At 51.0% G+C, this 19733-nt stretch overlaps 1 protein-coding gene across 1 annotated transcript in view; it reads right to left on the bottom strand.

Annotated features, from left to right (window-relative positions):
* Positions 1 to 19733, bottom strand: part of ATG2A (autophagy related 2A) — a 37974-nt gene continuing 18241 nt past the window's right edge. The window contains exons 21-42 of the mRNA XM_081173984.1: positions 19534 to 19684; positions 19084 to 19277; positions 17882 to 17962; positions 17548 to 17654; positions 16965 to 17057; positions 15890 to 15960; positions 15573 to 15649; positions 14323 to 14493; positions 13250 to 13376; positions 11799 to 12010; positions 11315 to 11544; positions 10549 to 10684; positions 9021 to 9224; positions 7959 to 8060; positions 6259 to 6343; positions 5149 to 5284; positions 4277 to 4349; positions 3509 to 3591; positions 3080 to 3201; positions 2307 to 2461; positions 1767 to 1922; positions 1 to 637 (exon numbers count right to left, since the gene is read on the bottom strand). Of these exons, the coding sequence (XP_081030110.1) occupies positions 401 to 637; positions 1767 to 1922; positions 2307 to 2461; positions 3080 to 3201; positions 3509 to 3591; positions 4277 to 4349; positions 5149 to 5284; positions 6259 to 6343; positions 7959 to 8060; positions 9021 to 9224; positions 10549 to 10684; positions 11315 to 11544; positions 11799 to 12010; positions 13250 to 13376; positions 14323 to 14493; positions 15573 to 15649; positions 15890 to 15960; positions 16965 to 17057; positions 17548 to 17654; positions 17882 to 17962; positions 19084 to 19277; positions 19534 to 19684 (3003 nt within the window). The 3' untranslated portion in view covers positions 1 to 400. The remainder of the gene's footprint in view (positions 638 to 1766; positions 1923 to 2306; positions 2462 to 3079; positions 3202 to 3508; positions 3592 to 4276; positions 4350 to 5148; positions 5285 to 6258; positions 6344 to 7958; positions 8061 to 9020; positions 9225 to 10548; positions 10685 to 11314; positions 11545 to 11798; positions 12011 to 13249; positions 13377 to 14322; positions 14494 to 15572; positions 15650 to 15889; positions 15961 to 16964; positions 17058 to 17547; positions 17655 to 17881; positions 17963 to 19083; positions 19278 to 19533; positions 19685 to 19733) is intronic.

Raw genomic sequence — 19733 nt, 5'->3', positions numbered from 1 at the left:
TGAAAACAAGTCACGTCCTTTAATGTTCAGCCAACCTTCCGTCTCTCCCAACAACCCCAGAGACAGAGAGAGACAGAGAGAGAGAAGTTGCAGCCTGCAGCTCATGCACCAAATGGATGGCAGAAGCTATACTCCTGACAAGTACAAAAACAAGGGCGAGGCAAGAGGAGGTGGCACCACCCTCGTGATGCCAGGCGTGCCGCTGCTTGAGAGCGCGCCAATCCCACCAAGCAGAAGCTCTTCCCCACCACGTGGTTCTTCTTCTGCGGGTGGCAAGGCTGGCAAAGCGGGAGGCTGCGTCCTTTCGGTGGCCCTGCCAATGTCCTGAACGGGGTAGATTAAGAGGAACATCCCCGCTTCTGAGCTCGGGTCAGTGGACGGCGGCAGTGGCGGCGCCCGGTCAGTCCTGAGCCTCTTCTGAGCGCCACTTCAGGGACTCCTCCTTCCGGGCGTCGGGCTTGATCTGGTTGCGCATACCGCCCAGGAGGTTGGAGGTGGCTTCCGAGGCCACGATGAGGGGCTTGACCACGGTGGGAGGGATCTGCCGCAGGACGCCTCCCACCGCCCCGGTGATGCCTTTCTGCTCGTGGCCACGAGTCGCCACGTCGCAGATGGCCTGGGCTGTGTCGATGACACCCTGGAGGAGGAGGAAGAAGAAGAGTCTGGATTTGATATGCCGCTTTATCACTGCCCTAAGGAGTCTCAAAGCAGCTAACATTCTCCTTTCCCTTCCTCCCTTACAAAAAACACTCTGTGAGGTGAGTGAGGCTGAGAGACTTCAGAGAAGTGTGACTGGCCCAAGGTCACCCAGCAGCTGCACGTGGAGGAGCAGGGAAGCGAACCCAGTTCACCAGATTACGAATCCACCACTCTTAACCACTACACCACACTGGTGTAGAGGAGGAGGAGAAAAGGATGGAGAGAAAGCGTACATCAGGGCCTACCAGAGGACTGTAAGCAGAGTTTCTCCAACTTGGGTCTCCAGCTGTTTTTGGACTACAGTTCCCATCATCCCTGACCACTTGGCCTGCTAGCTATGGAATGATGGGAGTTGTAGTCCAAAAACTGTTGGATACCCAGGTTGGGGAAACCCTGGCTGGAAGGATCATTCCTTTTCAAATATATAAAGATCATTAATTTACAAGGCAACATGTTTTCCTAGTTCAATTTTATGTAAGCTGCTGTTGTACACGCTTATACAGTGGTACCTCGAGTTAAGAACTTAATTTGTTCTGGAGGTCTGTTCTTAACCTGAAACTGTTCTTAACCTGAGGTACCACTTTAGCTAATGGGGCCTCCCGCTGCTGCTGCACCACCGGAGCACGATTTCTGTTCTCATCCTGAAGCAAAGTTCTTAACCCGAGGTAATATTTCTGGGTTAGCAGAGTCTGTAACCTGAAGCGTCTGTGACCAGAGGTACCACTATATATATATATAAAGGTGTGTGTGTAAACAAATAGTAATGATATTCCACTAATAGCGAACTCAGACAGTGAGTGCCGATAGCTATGGAGCCAAAATGGGGCTGCTGGAAAATCAGAGGCAGCATTTGCTTGCCCAGAAGGACCCCAGCATGTGCAGAAAGAGAACAAGCCTCAAGGAAACTAACCCAAAAGCAGCTCAAGGAAGCCAGAGCAGCCCTGGATTTTGGAAGATTCAGGGCAGATAAAAGGAAGCCCTTCTTCGCACAGGGCAGAGTTAACCTATGGAACTCACTCCCACAGGAGGCAGGGATGGTTCCCAACCTGGATGGCTCAAGGCCTTACCTCTCGCACAGTGTCATAGGCCTTGGCCACCCCTTCACGCAGGTCGGCAGGTTGCTGGCCGCGCCTCAGCTTGCGTGTGTGCTTCTTGTCCAGGAGGGTGCGCGTCATTGGGGGGGCGGTAGGGGACAGGATGTCGTAGACGGTCTCCGCTGTGGCCTGCAAGGGGGAGAGAAGGGATGGCAAACCAGGAAGGAGAGGCGGTTCTGAGAACCCCGTTGCCCTTGCGGGCACCACAATGCCTTCAAATATCCGAAGGGCTGTCGCATGGGAGATGGAGAAGGCTTGTTCTCTGCTGCTCTGGAGAGCAGGAACCGAGCCAACAGCTTCTAATGACAAGGAAGGAGATTCCAACTAAGCTTTCAGAGGAACTTTCTGAAGGCAAGAGCTGTTTGGCAGTGAAATGAGGCTGTGGTGAAGGGGTTGGATCAGATGGCCCCTCTACCGTTCTACGATCCCCTCCTCATCACCAAGGGCTGGAGAAGAACAAGGGCCACCCCTCGCAGACCCCCCCTGCCCCTCGCAGACCCCCCCTGCCCAAACCTGGATGGCCTGCACCAGGCGGTTGCTGAGCTCGAGGGCTGCCGACGCGGTTGAAGTGCCAAAGGAGGCTGCCCCACGCTGCAGGCCCCGGATGATCCGCCCGTCCTTGCGGTACTGCTCGATGGGCAGCCAGAAGAGGTCACGGAGGCCGTGGACTGGGAGGGAAGGAGAGAGAGAAGAGAGGGCAAATGCAAGGGCAGCACCGTTGCAGGTCAGGCAAAACCATTCCCCTTTACCCAGAGGCCTATGGCTATTTAATAATCTGTTAATGTGTGGAGAGGCAGGACTTATGATTATGATTATTATTAGGCTGTCTCTGTCTGCATACTTTTTACTATGTTTTTCCATTGATGCTTTGTAATGTGTTTCTAATGTTGCACATCTCCCTGATATCTTCTGATAAAAGATGGCATGTAAATTGATATTATTATTATTATTATTATTATTATTATTATTATTATTATTATTATTATTATTATTAACTGTGCTGCTGGATCAGGCCAAAAGGGGGACTTACTTGGTCCAGCATGCTACTTTCCACCATGGCCAACTGGGTGCGCACTCCTCCCCAATGGGAAATCCACAAGCAGGGATGGGAAGGCAACAGCTCCCTCTCCCCAGCAGTTGGGTATTCAGAGGTAGACTGTGCCTGGGCCTGGTGGCTCCATCTAGTCCTCATAACAATCCTCCTGTTTGTATATGTAGATAGACAGGAAGCCTTCCAGCCCCTAACACTACATCCCCAGGCAACCCCCTCCTCCCGCCGGACTTACAGAGCTGCACCACGGAGTGCATAGGCCCCACGCCTCCCAGGATGCCTGGCAGCTGGTTCTTACGGATGTCCGTCAGCCACTCAGTCAGGGCGTAGCTCACCACCTTCTCCACGCCCAGTAGCCTGCAGAGGTGGAGAAGGAGGAGGTCAGGGACCCCAAAGGGCAACGCCCACCAGATCCGGCCCCCCAGGCCAGTGAAGCAAGTGAAGCCGTGGGGAGGGGCTGCCAGCAGAAGTGTCTCAGGCAGCGGGATGCGGAAGCACCTGCGGCTTTTCAGCCCAGCTTGACAACAGATAAATGGGGCTGCCTCCATTCAGATACTGGCTTCTTACTATGCACCACAAGGATGCTGGCGGGTTAGAGCCCCGCCTTGCCCTCCTCTCCACTGACACCCCCCCCCCGGCTACCCTAAAAAAGGTGGCTCCTCACCCGTGTCGACAGCAGAGCCTCTTGAGCTTGAGCTCAGAGCAGTTGAGCTGCGCCAGGCCGATGAGGATGCCGGCAAAGGTGCCCTAAGGAGAAACAGAATTTTTGTAGAGTAGGAAGGGACCCTGTGGGTCATCTAGGCCAACCCCCTGCAGTGCAGGAATCGCAGCTGAAGAATCCCTGATAGGTGGCTGCTCTGCCTTGGTTTAAAAGCCTCAGGTGAAGGAGAGTCCACCACCTCCCAAGGGAGTCCTCTCCACTATCGAGCAGCTCTTACCACCAGAAAGTTCTTCCTAAGAAGGGTGGATGCTGACCCAGTTGCCTCTTCCGGACAGGCACTCGCCTTCCCCACCCTCACCTTTGTTTAATCCAGGGTTTCCCAAACTTGGGTCTCCAGATGTTTTGGACTACAATTCCCATCATCCCCGACTAGCTAAGGATGGAGTTGTAGTCCAAAAACAGCTGGAGAACCAAGTTTGGGAAATCCTGGATTAATCTCTCCCCACCCCCATCCTTTCCTGGGCACAAGGGCCAGGCTTTAGAGGGGAGAAAGAGGCAGCCTGGTGGGGACCACCATGCCCTTCCTGTGGTCCTATGCTGAGACCCTAAAACGCAGCCCCCTTGAGTTGCCCTGTTGCAAAAGCAACAGCTGGAATGAATGGCTGGAAGGTGGAGAGAGACTGAGAAGCAGCTCTGCAAAGGGGTCACTCATAAGAAAGTTCCCCAGGCCTGGGGAGGGAGGGAGGGGCTCCTGCAGACTCTGCTACTCACCACTTGGTCCACGGTCACATGCTTTCCCTGGTAGTCCAGCCAGATGGGCACTTCGGACGTGAACCGGAACTCTCTGGAGAGAGAGAAGCCAAGGAGAAGGGGAGGTGCTTTTTCTCTTGTGGTGGCAAAGCGCTGGCAGCAGTGCCGGCTACCACTCCAGTGGCCTGTCTACTCCAGCATCCTGTTCTCACAATGGCCGTGTACCTCTAAGGACCTAGAAAGCTAGATAGACTGCCTCTGGGCCTGGAGGTTCCATAAGCACCTGAGAAGAGTCTGCTGGATCAGGCCAACAGCCCATCTAGTCCATCATCCCGTTCCCAGGTGCCTCTGGGAAATCTTCAAGCAAGACCTCTGCCTTCCTGTGGTTTCCAACCACTGGTATTTATAAGCATTTATCTGTCTCCAGCTGTGGAGAATAACTGGGATGGCTAGTAGCCATCAATAGCCACCTCCTCCTTCCTTCTACAGAACACGCACCCTCCAAGCTGGGCGATGACTCTTGTATTTCCCATCTCTCATACGCATTATAAATTCTGGAGTCCCTGTGGCGTAGCGGTTAGAGTGTCAGACCTCAACCTGGGAGACCAGGGTTCAAATCCCCCCTTGGCTCACTGAGGGTGACCTTGGGACTGGTCACTGCCTCTCAGCCTAACCTACCTCACAGGGCTGTTATGGGGCAGAACAGGGGACGGGGAGAAAGAAAATGGGGAGCAGGGAAACCATAAATGCTGCCTTGAGCTCCTTGGAGGAAAAGTGGGGTGTAAATATAGTAATTGATAGAACTCTCCGCTAAGACTCTGCAGGTTGGCCCTGCTGCCCCCCAGCATCCACACGCCCCATCCTTTCTCCCTCCCCACATCAAGCGCTTGTACCGGAAGTAAATGGGCTGGTCGGAGGAGGAAGAGGAGGCGTTGGACAAGGAGCTGTTTTCGCTGGCCGTGGTCTCCATCGAGGCTGTCATCTCCCCCTCTGCTCCCTCGGGCTCTTTCCCCGAGGACTCTGTGCGACCTATGGAGTGGAAGAGCAGCATTGGGCAATGAGAGAGAGAGAGAGAGAGAGAGAGAGAGAGAGAGAGAGAGAGAGAGGGACGTGGGGCACCTCTGGGGGGTTCCTCTAGACAGCCTCTGCCATCCGTGTGACACTTTGGATGTTGTTGAACTACAACGTGCATCAGCCCCCAACCAGCTTGGCCAACAGGCAGCCATGGTGAGGAGGGTGGTGCGGAACTGGAGAAGCCCTCCTCCTCTAGGGAAAGGGAAAAGCTGTCCATGGAGGCACAGGTCAATTCTGTGTCCAGGGCAGCTGTCTACCAGCTCCATCTGGTACGCAGGCTGAGACCCTACCTGCCCGCGGACTGTCTCGCCGGAGTGGTGCATGCGCTGGTTATCTCCCACTTTGACTACTGCAATGCGCTCTGTGTGGGGCTACCAGAAACCACAACTAATCCAGAATGCAGCAGCTAGACTGGTGACTGGGAGCGGCCGCCGAGACCATATAGCACCGGTCTTGAAAGACCTACATTGGCTCCCAGTACATTTCCAAGCACAATTCAAAGTGTTGGTGCTGACCTTTAAAGCCCTAAACGGCCTCGGTCCTGTATACCTGAAGGAGCGTCTCCACCCCCATCGTTCAGCCTGGACACTGAGGCCCAGTGCCGAGGGCCTTCTGGTGGTTTCCTCACTGTGAGAAATGAGGTTCCAGGGAACCAGGCAGAGGGCCTTCTTGATAGTGGCGTCCACCCTGTGGACCGCCCTCTAGTCAGATGTCAAGGAAATAAACAACTATCCGCCTTTTAGAAGACATCTGAAGGCAGCCCTGTTTAGGGAAGTTTTTAATGTTTGAAGTTTTATTCTCTTTTTAGTCCTCAATTGAAAGCTGCCCAGCATGGCTGGGGAAACCCAGCCATATGGGTAGGGTAGAAATAAATAATTTTTTATTAATTTTTATTAAATGAAGATCCTTCCGGGAAGCCAGACACTCACCTTCTGAGCCAGCCTCACAGGGCACGACAGGGTTAATGCTGGCAGCTACACTGGTGAAGAAGTCCTTGAGGAAGAACAAGGCATCCTGGAGAAAAAGCAAGGGGAAAGCAGGAGCCAATTAATTATTATTATTATTATTATTATTATTATTATTATTATTATTATTATTATTATTATTATTATTTAGTATTTCTATCCCACCTTTCTCCCAAGCTGGGATTCAAGGTGGCTTACAACATTTGGGAATAAAAAAAACGATAATTAAAATGCATCAAAACACATTTAGAATCAGCAATCCAAGTTTGTTTAGATCCCTGTGTATTTCATCCTGTGCCACTTCCATTTTCATAGCAGGCATACAATAAATCTAGCTGTTCGCAATATCAACCTTGGAAGCTCCAGCGCAGACATCTCCAGTTTGGGCAAACTGGGAGGGAGAAGAGGAGGAATCCACCCTGCTTGGTCTTGTCAGGTCCACCCCTCCCATCCCAAAAGGCTCACAAGGAAGCCGCTTGCTCTGCTACTGGCTGCAGCCACACTCAAAGTCACCAGACACTGGACATCTGCATCAGGTCTCTCTAGGGATGGTTTCAGAGGTGTGGTGCATGGCCTTGTCTGAGCATTTCATCCACTGCCAGAGGGATGTGAGGGGGGTTACAGAACGAAGCCATTTTGATGTTGTACGGTTTCAGTTTATACACTTTATGAATAAATATACTGCACTGCATAGGCCCCCAACAACACATGCCTCTGCTGTATGTGATGCTTCAAAAATGTGATGCTTCAAAAAGATCCCTTTGCAGAATCTATTTTATTACAATGTCTGTCCTGAGTGATCTGTTTGTTTTACAGTGGTGCCCCGCAAGACGAAATTAATTCGTTCCGCAATTTTTGTCGTCTAGCGAATTTTTCGTCTTGCGAATCACGAAATCCCATAGGAATGCATTGAAAATCAATTAATGCGTTCCTATGGTCAAAAAAAGTCGAAACAAAGCCAAATTTGGTACAACAACAGTTTATTAACTGCTCTTTAAAGTCACACATACTGTAAAGAGCAGTTCAAAAATTGAAGGGAAAATAAATTAACTTTATAAACAAAACATGTCTTTGTTTTTAGACAAAGGAAACAAAGCCGCGAGACGTTTTCGTCTTGCGAAGCAAGCCCATAGGGAAATTTCGTCTTGCGAGGCAAATTGAAAATGGAAAAACCTTTCGTCTAGCGAGTTTTTTGTCTTGCGAGGCATTCGTCTTGCGAGGTACCACTGTATTCTATTGTAATAATATGCTCCACACAGTCACTGTTTCTTATTTCTTTACCATTTGTCCTGTTTGCATGCTGCAAACTAAATGCACCTTTAAAAAAACCAACAACAACAAAAAGCAAAACAGCTCAGTCGGTAGAGCATGAGACCTTTCATCTCAGGGCTGTGTGTTCGAGCCCCACATTGGGCAAAAGATTCCTGCATTGCAAGTGGTCGGACTAGATGATCCTTTCCGACTCTACAATTCTATGATTCTAGGAGCAGGCCAGGCATCTGAGTCACAGCCGCAGCCACAAGCAGCCATTTTGGCTATGCACATCTTCCTCCTCCTGCGGGAGGGCAGGGAATTCCGAGCACAGGGGTGCTCCCAAACAAAGTCCCCCCCCCACTGTCCCCTGAGGAGCACCTAACACCAACCCTCCCCCCTCACCTGCTCACCTGGTCAATGTTGAGCCTGAGTGGCATCAAGGAGACACGAAGGCAGCACTCGGGGCCCCCCAGACCAGACTCAGGGCAGACGTGCAGGGCTTTGATGGTGAGCTGTGAAGAAAGAGGGGGTGGGGGTGGTCAGTCTTGCGGTGGCCCCCAGTGACAGAAGACAGGGGAGCTTTTCAGAGGCTGAGCTTCAGCAGCGCCAAATCCCCCCTACCCACAAAACTGTTTCACTATCAGACTCCAGGCCAGGCTGAACTACCAGAGTCTCATCAGGCCTCCAAGATCCAGGTGGGTTTATTTTTTCCCTAACATTTATATACCGCTGATTATTGTAAGGGGGGGAGCGAACCCTTAAAGCTGATTACAAAAAGAGCAATGAAATTGCTGATAAACAGATATTTAAAACATTTGGAGAGGGATTAAAAATAAACTAAAATCAGGTTAAAACACACATCGACATTCTATGTATCCGGACAGAGTTGTCTAATCCAAAAATGTCTTTAGCAGGAGTACTGTGAAGGTGCCTGCCTTCAACAGGTAGGGAGTTCCAAAGTACCACACCAAAAGATCAATCTCTTACAAAGGCTGAACGGGTATTACGTGGCACCTGCAGCAGTGCCAGTTCTGCAGCTCAAAGCGGTTGAAAGGCCCATCTTGCAAGCAAACTAGTCCCAAGTTGTTAAGGGCTTTCTATGCTAATAGCAACACCTTGAACCCGGGTCCAGCAGCAAACAGGCAAGCAGAAAATCTCTCCACCCAGGGGTGATATATTTGCTGACAAGGCCTGTCAGCAACCGTGCTGCAGCATTCTGCACTGACTTCAGCTTCCGGATCGAGAGCAAGGGACGTTCCCCACATCAAGTGTACTGCAGTAATCTAGTACTGGAGGCCCCACCCTCCCCCAAAAATAGCATACAGGAAAGGGGATCATCTGGACTTTTCCAGTCCAAGGAGAGGCGGAGATAGCCAAGAGCCAGGGGAGAGGTCTGCTCCTTGGTGCTCACTAGCAACGCAACCCACAACCCTCCACCTGCTCTCAGCTCCTCCTCCTGCTGCCCCCCGTACCATGTTGGAGTGGGCTCGGCGCGGCATGCACTCGCTGCTGTACAGGTAGAGGAACTTGTTGATCTGAGAGGAGGCCAGGCGGTCTCGGATCTCCAGCTCCTGGACAATGAAGACCTGTCTGGCCACGGGCTGCTCCTCCAACTCCACGGAGGGTTTCTCAGATGTGCTGCTGCTGCTGGGGTAAGTTTCATGTTGGAAACTCACCTGGAGAGGAGGAGAGAGGTGAGGGCAGGTGAGCTCACCACTTTGTCCCACTCCCCCCCCCACTTGTTTTTTTGCGTGTGTTTGTTTGCCAATTAATTTTTATTCATTTTCAAATTTGCAACACATTGAAACCAAATTAAAATTAATACCGGCTTCCCCCCCTCTCAGGTATATTCCAATTTTTTGGAATCCACTTTTACATGCTGCTTATTTTACAGATTTATCTTTTTTTTGTTTAAGCAAATTCCTCATCCCTCAGTTATTCCCTTTTACCAACACCCGCATATATATAAAATAAAATTAATCAAGGAACGACAAGTGAGATTGCAATAATTTTAAATCGTTCGTTCTCCTCTCCAACTTGCATTTTAGTTTCATTTTCTTATCCTGGATAATTTTCAGCTTCTGCCTGTTTGCGTGCACATGTCTAGGGGAGACTTTTCCTTTCCCCCATTGTTTTGATTCATTTACCTGTCCTCAAAGGAAGCTCAGGGTGGTGTATGCTGCCCCCACTTTTCTTCTCACAAACAACCCTAAGAGGTAGGCCGGGCCAAGAGACCAAGAATGGCCCAGGGTCACCAAGTGGGTATTTTTGGTGCGTATTGTAGTCCTAGCCCTGCACTCTCCCCCCCACCCCGATGCCCCGGTGTTTCCCACCTCTTTCCTTTCAGATCTCTTGCACCCCACCAACCATTAAAGTGATTCCCTGCCTTGTAAGCACAGCAAGGGCCTTTCTGGGGAAATTTTATTTTATTTTATTTTCATCCTAAGACCTCAAGGTGGTTCACGGAATAAAATACAGGAGATGAAACATGCAAGTAATTAAAACGAAACAGCAGAACAGGACCCCACCCCTTCCTACGGGCACATTTAAAAGACCGTCTAATATTAATCAGCCAAAGGCCTGGTTGAAGAGGAACGCTTTCACCTGGTGCCTAAAAATATATATGCAGTGGTACCTCTGGTTGCAAACGGGATATATTCAGGAGGCCCGTTTGCAACATGAAAAGAGCGCAACCCGCAGCGGCACATCTGCGCACGCACGGGTTGTGATTCGGCACTTCTGCGCATGTGCGTGACGTCATTTTTGCGCTTCTGCGCATGCAAAAGTGGCAAAACCCAGAAGTAACCCTTTCCGGTACTTCTGGGTTGCCGCGGGACGTAACCTGAAAGAACGTAACATGAAGCAAGCGTAACGTGAGGTATGACTGTATAATGAAGGTGCCAGGTGAACCTCTCCAGGGAATCGGGGGCACCCATTTTAAACTCGAAGGAGCCCCCTGAGCAGCGAGCGAGGCCCCCCTCCTTAGCCACCAGCTCTCACCTTTGTCAGCTGGATCTCCATCAGCAGGTCGTGGATGCGGCTGGTGCCCCCCTGAGCCCGCCAGGTGTTCTGGGGCCGGTTGGTGACAGAGGAGCGGGACGGGGACGAGCGGGCGCTGGAAAGAGACGGCTTTGTCCTGGAGAAGGTGGGGCGGAAAAAGATGGGGAGCGAGAGCTTGTTAAAGTCAACAGAGGAGGCTTGCTCCTCTGCCCCGCCAGCCGTAAGAACATACTAGAAAAGCCTGCTGGGCGGATGGCAAATGGCCTGTCTGGTCCAGCATCCCATTCTCATAAATGGCCAGCTAGAGGCGTCAACAGGAAACCGGCAAGCACAAGAAAACTTTCCCTCCTTTTGGTTTCCAGAAACTGGCACAGGCAACTCCCCATTTATGCGGGGGGCCTCTGTGCGTGTAACTTGTAACTGAAATTGTGTGCATTGGGAAGACCCTGGGGAGTCCTAGTGGCTTGCAAGGAGACCCCTCCCCAGAGTCTAAAGACGATGTCCTCTTTGGGCTCTAGGGAGGGTCTCCTCACAAGCCAGAAGGGAGGCGGGGCTTGCACCACTGACATGCAGGGAGGGAGTGACGGCTGCTGCACTTCCCCGCATGTCAGCTGTTAGGCAGGGAGGCTTCAACAAAGACATCCTCTTCAGGCTCTAGGGATGGTCTCCTTGCGAACCAAGAGGACCTTCTGGGGTGGGGTAGGGGATTAAATTAAAAAAACAGGTGGCAGAGCAATAGGTAGGCAGCTGAGGGCGAGCGGCTCACCTGGGTGAGTGGGCGTGGCCAGAGGCAGAGCGCCCCAGCCCAAAGTCCCTCCCGCCATAGAGATGCCAGACCACCGAGATCTCCCGCATCATCACCCGGCTCTCGGGGACCGGGAAGCGCGAGGGGGCCTTCAGGAGGTCCGTGCTCCCCAGGGGGCGGGAGAAGTGGCCCTCCTGGATGCGAACGGGGCCTTCCAAGAGCTTCGTCACTACCGGCTCCCCGTCTCGGGGCTGCAGAGAGAGGAAGCAAGAGCCAGGATCAGAGCACATAGTTTCCAGAAACTGGTATCCAGCTGTGGAGGCAGAGCAGAGCCATCAATAACGCCTCTTAAAAACCATCCAAGTTGGAAGCTATCGATGCCTTCAGAGAGGTGGTTCAGCAAGGGCCCTTGGCTTTGCTAAATCCACAGAAATAAAGGCCTGGCTCCAGAGACAGCAGATGGCCTGAGGCTTGGCACTCTCCTTGCAGAAAGGCCAGTCCGTACCGGGATTCCTGTGCCTGGGGCATCCAGGATGCAGAAGTCGTCTGTGGCTTCGCTCTCGCCCTCGCTGTCCTCCGAAGGGCTGAAGTCCAGCCCCTCCCCGACGGGGGTGGGTGGTGGGGCCGGGGTCTTCCCTGCCTTGCCCATGGCTCCGTTCTCCCCGGGGAACAGGTAGACAGAAACCGGGGACGGCTGCCGCCTGAGCCCAGAGTCACCTGGGAAAGGGGGAAAGGTGATATTAAACAGGGCAAGCCCCTCTCAACTTGTGTTCCTCCCAGCTCTGAGCCACCTTCCACTGCCTGGGAGGACCAGCAGGGAGGACGCAAAAGGTGCAGCTGAAGGTGGGATCAGGGGGAAGCATTCTCTCATGACACAAGACAAGAAAACTTGTCGCGTGTAAGAGTGGATGGTTTTGCCAGGTGTTATATTAGAGTGCATGAGATTACAAATAGCTGACAGATGAAGAATTGGAGGTTCTTTATTTTTATTTTTTTTGCTTTTCTCTTTCTTTCATTATTCTCTTTTTCTTCCCTTTCCCATTTTATTCCTTCTCCTCCTCCTCCTCTCTCTCTCTCTCATTCTCTTTCTCCCTTTCTCTTCTTCTTTCCTTTTTTGTGTTTTTATATAGATCAATGTTTTCGTTTTGTTAAAAAAAAGATATTTGATGAGAATCATTGTATCCCTTTCCCCAATTGCTAATAAAATTCATTTTTTAAAAAAGGAAACTCAAAAAGGTTCATTTGCTGATAATAATTGTTACTACTACCAGACTGGGAACCTCAGGCCTGAGGGCGGAATCATAGAATCACAGGAAGAATCATTGGAAGGGACCCAAGGGCCATCTAGTCCAAACCCCTGACTCCTGGCCTCTCTACTTGGCCCTTGGGTCTACCTTGCTACACCCAACCCCTCACCTGCTTTTGCCTGGCTGGAACTGTGACACTGCTGCTGCTTGACTGCTAGGAGGATGGAGAGCGCTGTTGCTCCACACCCCTGGTCCCAGCTGATCACTTGAAGGAGCGTCTCCACCCCCATCGTTCTACCCGGACACTGAGGTCCAGCGCCGAGGGCCTTCTGGCGGTTCCCTCGCTACAAGAAACCAAGTTGCAGGGAACCAGGCAGAGGGCCTTCTCGGTAGTGGCACCCGCCCTGTGGAACGCCCTCCCACCAGATGTCAAAGAGAAAAATAACTACCAAACTTTTAGAAGACATCTGAAGGCAGCCCTGCTTAGGGAAGCTTTTAATGCTTAATAGGTTATTGTATTTTAGCGTTCTGTTGGAAGCTGCCCAGAGTGGCTGCGCCAGATGCACGCGGTATAAATAAATAATTATTATTATTATCATCACCCTGCCATATCTTGCCCCAATGTTCGGTGAAGAATTGCTACCCAGCATCATCCAGGGAAAGCCAAGCGTCCCCTCCTGCACCCCCACCCCCTGTTGCTCCTCCTTACCCATCTCTCCGGCCAGTTCCTGGAGGCTGCGCTCCGTGTCAATGAGGGCGTCGGTGAGGTCTTGTTGGTTGATGGCTGCGGTCTCGGCAGGCGGGCATGACGGTAGCGACGCCGGGCTCTCAGACAACTAGCAGGGCACAGAGAAGGGCGTGAGCGCACTGGAAGCGGCAAGGGCGAGAGCAGGGCGCCCACCTGAGGGGGGTTGCTCTCCAATGAATTTGTATTAAGTTTCAAAACTTTTAAGCAAGTTGCATTCCAATGAACCTCCAGTTTTATACAAGGTCGACTTCCCACCCTTCTTGCGTTCCCTCCCTTTCCTGCTGCACGACATAACATTTTATCATTAATCATTTATCCTTTATCATCCGCAGCCGCCTATTTCAAAATCCAGCTCGCACTTTTAATTAACTCTAATATGTTCCAGAGTCAAAATAAGGGAACCAGCGTCACTCAGAAAAACGGAGGGGGGGTGCTTTCAAGTCTCACTTGCCGCTTCATCTGCATTTTTAGCTGTAGTTAGATGAAGTTGTGCAAATTGCTGAATAGAGAGCTGGGCATTTAATTGGCTTGATTCATTTAATGGGATGATTGATTGGTGTATAGTGGTGGGGAAGAATGAGTTGATTTTCTTTTGCTTCATTGCGAATCAGGTATTTTGTTTTTTGTTTTTTTAAAGTGAAATTTATACTGTTTAGCTCATTTTCGTTTTTAATTATTTTGCTTCCTGATCTTTCAGGAGATGCTTGGATTTAGTCCTTTACTATGGATTTTCCTTGCATTTTTTTGCAGCTGATTTTTATGTGGCAATGTTTATTCAATACTGATGAGGATACTCTATTTATTTAAGTTTTATAGAATGTAGAAATTCCCTCCTTTTCGTTTTGGCATTTGCTGTTTATTTAAGATGTTTTAACCCATGTTGCAAACTGCTTAAAAGAGTTTCGTTTAACTACGAGCTGTATATAAATGGTCCAAATAAAAAACTAAAAACATAAGCTTACTGTTGGAGGTGGCAGCAACCCCAGGCCCTGGTTCAACTGCTCCCCCCCCCCCCGTGCCCACTTGGCACTCACCTGCACCTTCTGGCCAGCGATCTCTGTGGGGCTGTCATGGTGGGGCGGGGGGTGCAAGTCCCCATTGTTCACCACATACTGGATGAGGTTGGCAAGGGCCGCACAGGAATCTGCGCAGGTGTGCACATGGACCACGTTGTTGGAGCAGCGGAGCTCAAACAGAGGGCGGGTCTGCACCAGTGAGAGGGAGAGAGAGAGAGAGAGAGAGAGAGAGAGAGAGAGAGAGTTAAAAAAAGAAAGAAAAGAAATCACCCCAGACAAATGTCTCCTTGCTGGCCACCAGTCTGGATGTTTAAAATGAAGATTGGAGAAATTCATGGGCTATCGATGGCTGCTGGCCACAACAGCTGTGCTCTGCCTGGCCATCTAAAAGGATAAAATGTGGTACGTGTATTAAATGTTCATGGAGGAGGAAGCTATTGTTAAGGAGGACGAGGCCACTGATGGCAACTAGCCAGGATGGTTTTGCTCCATAACTAGAGGCAGCAGTGCTTCTGAATACCGCAGGAGAGGAGAGGGCGCTTGTGCTCAGATGCTGCCTGCCAGTTTCCCACGGGCATCTGGGCAGGCGCTGAGAGAACAGTGCTCTGGAGGGTAGAACTCGAACCAGGGGCTTCAAGTTACAAGGAAGGTGATTTTCATTCCTGGTAGAAACAGTATGGGATTGTTTCTTATACCAGGTTCATCATGTGTCATGTTAAAGGAGACACTAGCAATTCTATCTTGGTGTATGTTAACGCAAATGTTATAGTGGATCAGTGTATTTTAATAGACCATTGTATTTTAATACTTTGTTGGAAGCCGCCCAGATGGGTGGGGTATAAATAAATTGTTGTTGTTGTTGTTGTTGTTGTTGTTGTTGTTATTTCTGACTAAACATCAGGAACAACTTTCTGACAGTCAGAGCTGTTCCACAGTGGAGGTTGGGTGGCCATCTGTCAGGGATGCTTTAGCTGAGATTCCTGCATTGCAGGGTTTTGGACCAGATGACCCTAGAGATCCCTTCCAACTCTATGAGCCTATGACAAGAGGCCTGATCCACAAAGCTCCACTTAGGTTATTTTTGCCCATGTCTCAAAAGTAGATGGAGGACATTGTTTCCATCAGCCCCATTCCCAGCCCTGGTGAGTCAGGACTTCTGCTCCCCACAGAAGGGACTTACAGAGAAAGCCAGCAACTTGGACTAGAGATGCAAACCCTCCTTGCAAGGTGGCTCCTCGCGTCTCCCATAAAGGCCTCTCGGAACTCACCAGCTTCCCTGTCGTGGCTCCCTTAAACGTGGTGATCACCAGCTCCAGAAGGTCCACATCCACAACGCAAACATAATCTGAGACCGGGAGACAGAGAGAGGAACATTACTTCCAGCGTCTGAGAAGCTGCTCTGCCTGCAGAAGGTCCCAGATTGGACCACCAGCATCTCTCCAGGTAAAGGTGAGGGCAGGGGATGCATAGTTCTTCAGGTGCTCCCTGAGAACAGGATGCTGGACTAGATGGGCCATGGGCCTGATCCAGCAGGCTCTCCTCCTCCTGTTCTTATGTAGGGAGAGCCAAAGCCCAGCAACGTTACCTCTCCTCAGGTCGCCCATCTCTGTGTCGCATTTGTTTGAGAGGTAAAGGGCCGAGTCGTCCAAAATGAACCTGCGGGGAGAACAGGGTGGCTGGTTAGCAGCATCCTGGAGGAAACAGGTCAAGAGAGGCCAGTAGCTGCTTACGTTGTGCCGGCAGAAACTGGGGGTGTTCCAAAGGGGGAAGGCACCTGATCTGCAGCGCCTACTCCCGCTTTGCCAGCCAGTTATGCCAACCAAGGAAGAGCCTTTGCCCGCAGCTGCCTCCAAGCGCTCAGCGGTGGTGGTGGTGAGCCTCTCCCAAAGTGAGGCCCTCTAGATGCTGTTGTGGAGGCTGTAACTCCCATCATCCCCAGTGGTGAGAAATGCTGGAGAAGGCTGGGCTAGGGCTGGGGAGACCCAGGGGTGAAATCCCCACTTAGCCACACAACTTACTGGGTGGCTTTGGGCCAGTCTCTCCCAGCCTCATCTCCCTCGCAGAGTCGTTAGGAGGACACAATAGAGAGGGAGAAACCCTTGGGACGGGGGCGGGATATATCCTACCTCACAGGGTTGTTGTGAATTAAACAGCTCAAAAACTGCTAGGCAGCCGTAGAAGGGACTGGGTGGCTTTGAGCCAGTCACCGTCTGTTGCCCCAACTGACCTCATAAAATAGGTGGGGGCGGGGAGAGAAGCAGACAAACTACCTTATGCTCTTTGGGGTGTGTGCAAGTAATTAAGTTCCAAGTACAGTGGTACCTTGGGTTAAGTACTTAATTTGTTCTGGAGGTCTGTTCTTAACCTGAAACTGTTCTTAACCTGAAGCACCACTTTAGCTAATGGGGCCTCCTGCTGCTGTCGTGCCGCCGGAGCACGATTTCTGTTCTCATCCTGAAGCAAAGTTCTTAACCAGAGTCTGTAACCTGAAGCGTATGTAACCCGAGGTACCACTGTATGGGCAATCATAGCAGCTGTCTTGGCCCCAGACCTCCCCCCTCCAGTGCGTCACATAGGCTGCAACCAGCTGGCCTCAAGGTCTTCTCTTTGTGCAAGCAAAAGGACTCTGGGAAAGAGCAGGGTAGGAGGTGGAGACCCACCGGAGGAGGAAGACGGACGTGTCCACAATGATGTTGCTGGAGAGGGTGAAGGTCTCAGCTGTGATGAGGACCCGGATTGGCAAGTAGAGAGGCCTGCAGGGGAGAAGACAGAACTCAAGTGTACCAGGGGTGTTGGACAGTGGCTGCCGTCCTCCCACCCCAAGTCACCTGAACCTCTGTGGGTAGCAGGAAGAGGCTGCCTCCTCTGGTCACTTCTCTTCCCACACCCCTGTCACAGAAAGATGTTCCACATACTTCTGCAAGGAATCTGGGCCAAAGTTGGACCCAGTAGAATTAATCTCAGCCTTGAAAAATCACATAGAGCTGAAAGAGGAAGTGGGAAAGAGTGCCACTCTTCCCCACTTCCTCCTTCAGCTCTATGTACTTGTTCAAGAGGGGTAGGAAAACCTTCATCATCCTTACTCCCTCGTGACCAAGGAGGCAGTGACAGGGTAGGGGGCTCTTTTGAGGCTTCATGGGCACCAAGGGACAGTTTCCGGGGCACCATGTTGGCCATAATGAGCTCAACGGACCGACGGTCTGAGCTGGCAGAGAAGGCAGCTTTCTATGTCCCAATAAATACCTGTAATCCACAGCACAGCTGAACAGGTGGGTGTGCAGCACTGTGATGACTGTTGGGGGCACAAAGCCCAGGATGGGGTCATCCAGGACATCCAGGAAGTCAATCAACTGAGGGGACAGATGAGCACAGTCAGATTTGGGGGACACACACCCTCAGAATGAGATCGGTCAATGATGACAGCCCTCTATGGCAGCAGAGACCCATAGGACATCCCCTTCCCCATCGTGCGAAGTGTGGAATTCCTCTGTGTCAAGAATCGTGCTCAACGCCTCGCGGTGCACGACCTGCCTCTCTACACAGACCAGACAGCCCTTGGGGGGGGGGCAGACCTCACCTGTGTGTACCAGCTCTGGTGGGTCAGGGCCATGTGATGCCGCATGGTGGCCCCTTCAAGGCGCAGCGTCACCAGGAACTCCTGAAACAGACGAGGAAGAAACGGGGGTCTCAGGCCACGTTGAAAGGCGCACTTTGCCTCTGATTTTTTTCTCAGTGGGAGGAGCCCATTGCACAACACCCTGACTTGGTAGGGGCGGATGATGAGAAAGCAACCTGGGTAACGTTGGAAGTACTGAAGCAGCTCATCTGGGATGTCCCAACCTCACTATTCACACACACACACCCCGTTTAAATTATTATTAATATTTATTATTGTTGTTTTTCAGAAGAGAGAACTCGAAGCAACTTTAAAAAAACAAACCAAAATCAAAAGGCCAAGTGCCAAAACAGGTATAGAATAAAACTATACCTGAAATACACCAGTAATACAAATAAATATTAGCAGATCCAACTCAAGTTTTTTTTACTTTTCTGTGGTTTTATTGCATGGTTTTATGTTTTTATTGTTGCAAAACCACCACCCTATATATATATATATATATATATATATATATATATATATATATGAATGAGAGAATATGATATGGTTCCATATATTTTAATAAATAATATAAACCCCACCCCCACAAAAGAGCAGATCCAAAAGCCTGGGAGAAGGAGAATGTTTTTGCCCTAAAAACATAGTGACGGTGCCAGGCATGCCTCCCTAGGGAGAGCATTCCATGAATGGGGGAGCCCCCACTGAGAAGATCCCTATTAGGCAGGTGGGACCCATGGGCTCAGCCTCTGTGCTACCTGAAAGTTATGCAAGCTGTGAAGGAACAGCTCATGAAAATATGTCTCTTGTGTGGCTTGGGGGTCATGCGTTTCAGAGTTCAATGAATCGATTCTTAGAGCTTGTGGTTTTTACTGTATACACCACTTTGGTGGCTTTATGCTACGAAGCGGCCTATCAGTTTAACAAATGAATGGCACTAGACAGAGCCATTTCCTCTGACTCGACCACATTTTGGCTCAGCGTGGTCCTACCTATCACATTGCAAGCTGTTGGCCCTGAAGGATGGGGCAGGAATAAAAGAAAACAAATCTTCCCCCAGGTTTGGAAGAGGATGTTCCAAAGATCGCCCCACCAACAGCCCAAAGCGCTCCCCCTTCCCTCCTTCAGATCTGCGGAGAAGATGGATCCAACGGTCACAATACCTTGATGTTCTTCTCCAAATCCAGGTTGATCTGGATAGCCAGGGAGAGCATCTTCAGGGGCCCGTCCTTCTTGCTCCCCAAGGGCCAGGTGATGGGGCCCTCTTGGGAGGCATAGATGGTGGGGTTGAGCCCCTCCGGGGGCAAAAAGTTGGAGATTTCCAGGTGCTCCGCCATGAGGTAGTCCTCCACCACAGCTGCAGGGACAAGAGAGGACATCCCGGGTTAACATTTCCTAGAGGTTTGCAACCTTCCCCTCCAAAGAGCAGCTCTCCCTGCAGAGTCCTGAATCCTTCTTTATTTGGCAAGGAGAAATGATGCCTTATTGGGGATGGATCACAGGGGGTTAACCTCCATTTGACGTGGCCACCACCCCTCCCAGCCAGCCACAAGTACCCACTGACCCTGGCACACCCCTATTCCCCCTTCGCGGCCCAGGGGCCAGAGCCCTACCCTTGTGATAAAGTGCAACTTTCTCTGCCTCAATGCAGAAGTAGCCGAGGTCCTCACGGCCCTTGTACCGCGAGACGCTGAAGAGACTGCCGCTTTCCACATCCAGGACCAGCTCGCCGTGAGATCCCTCCAGCTTCTTGCCCCCCTCACCCTGTACAGCCAGAGAGAGAGAGAGAGATGGGACGGTCACCAACTTGGAT

This window comes from Podarcis bocagei (genome assembly GCF_964188305.1).
Source record: "Podarcis bocagei genome assembly, chromosome: 16".
NCBI lineage: Eukaryota > Metazoa > Chordata > Lepidosauria > Squamata > Lacertidae > Podarcis > Podarcis bocagei.
The sequence above is the reverse complement of the archived record's forward strand: the minus strand, read 5'-3'. Positions and strand labels throughout refer to the sequence as shown.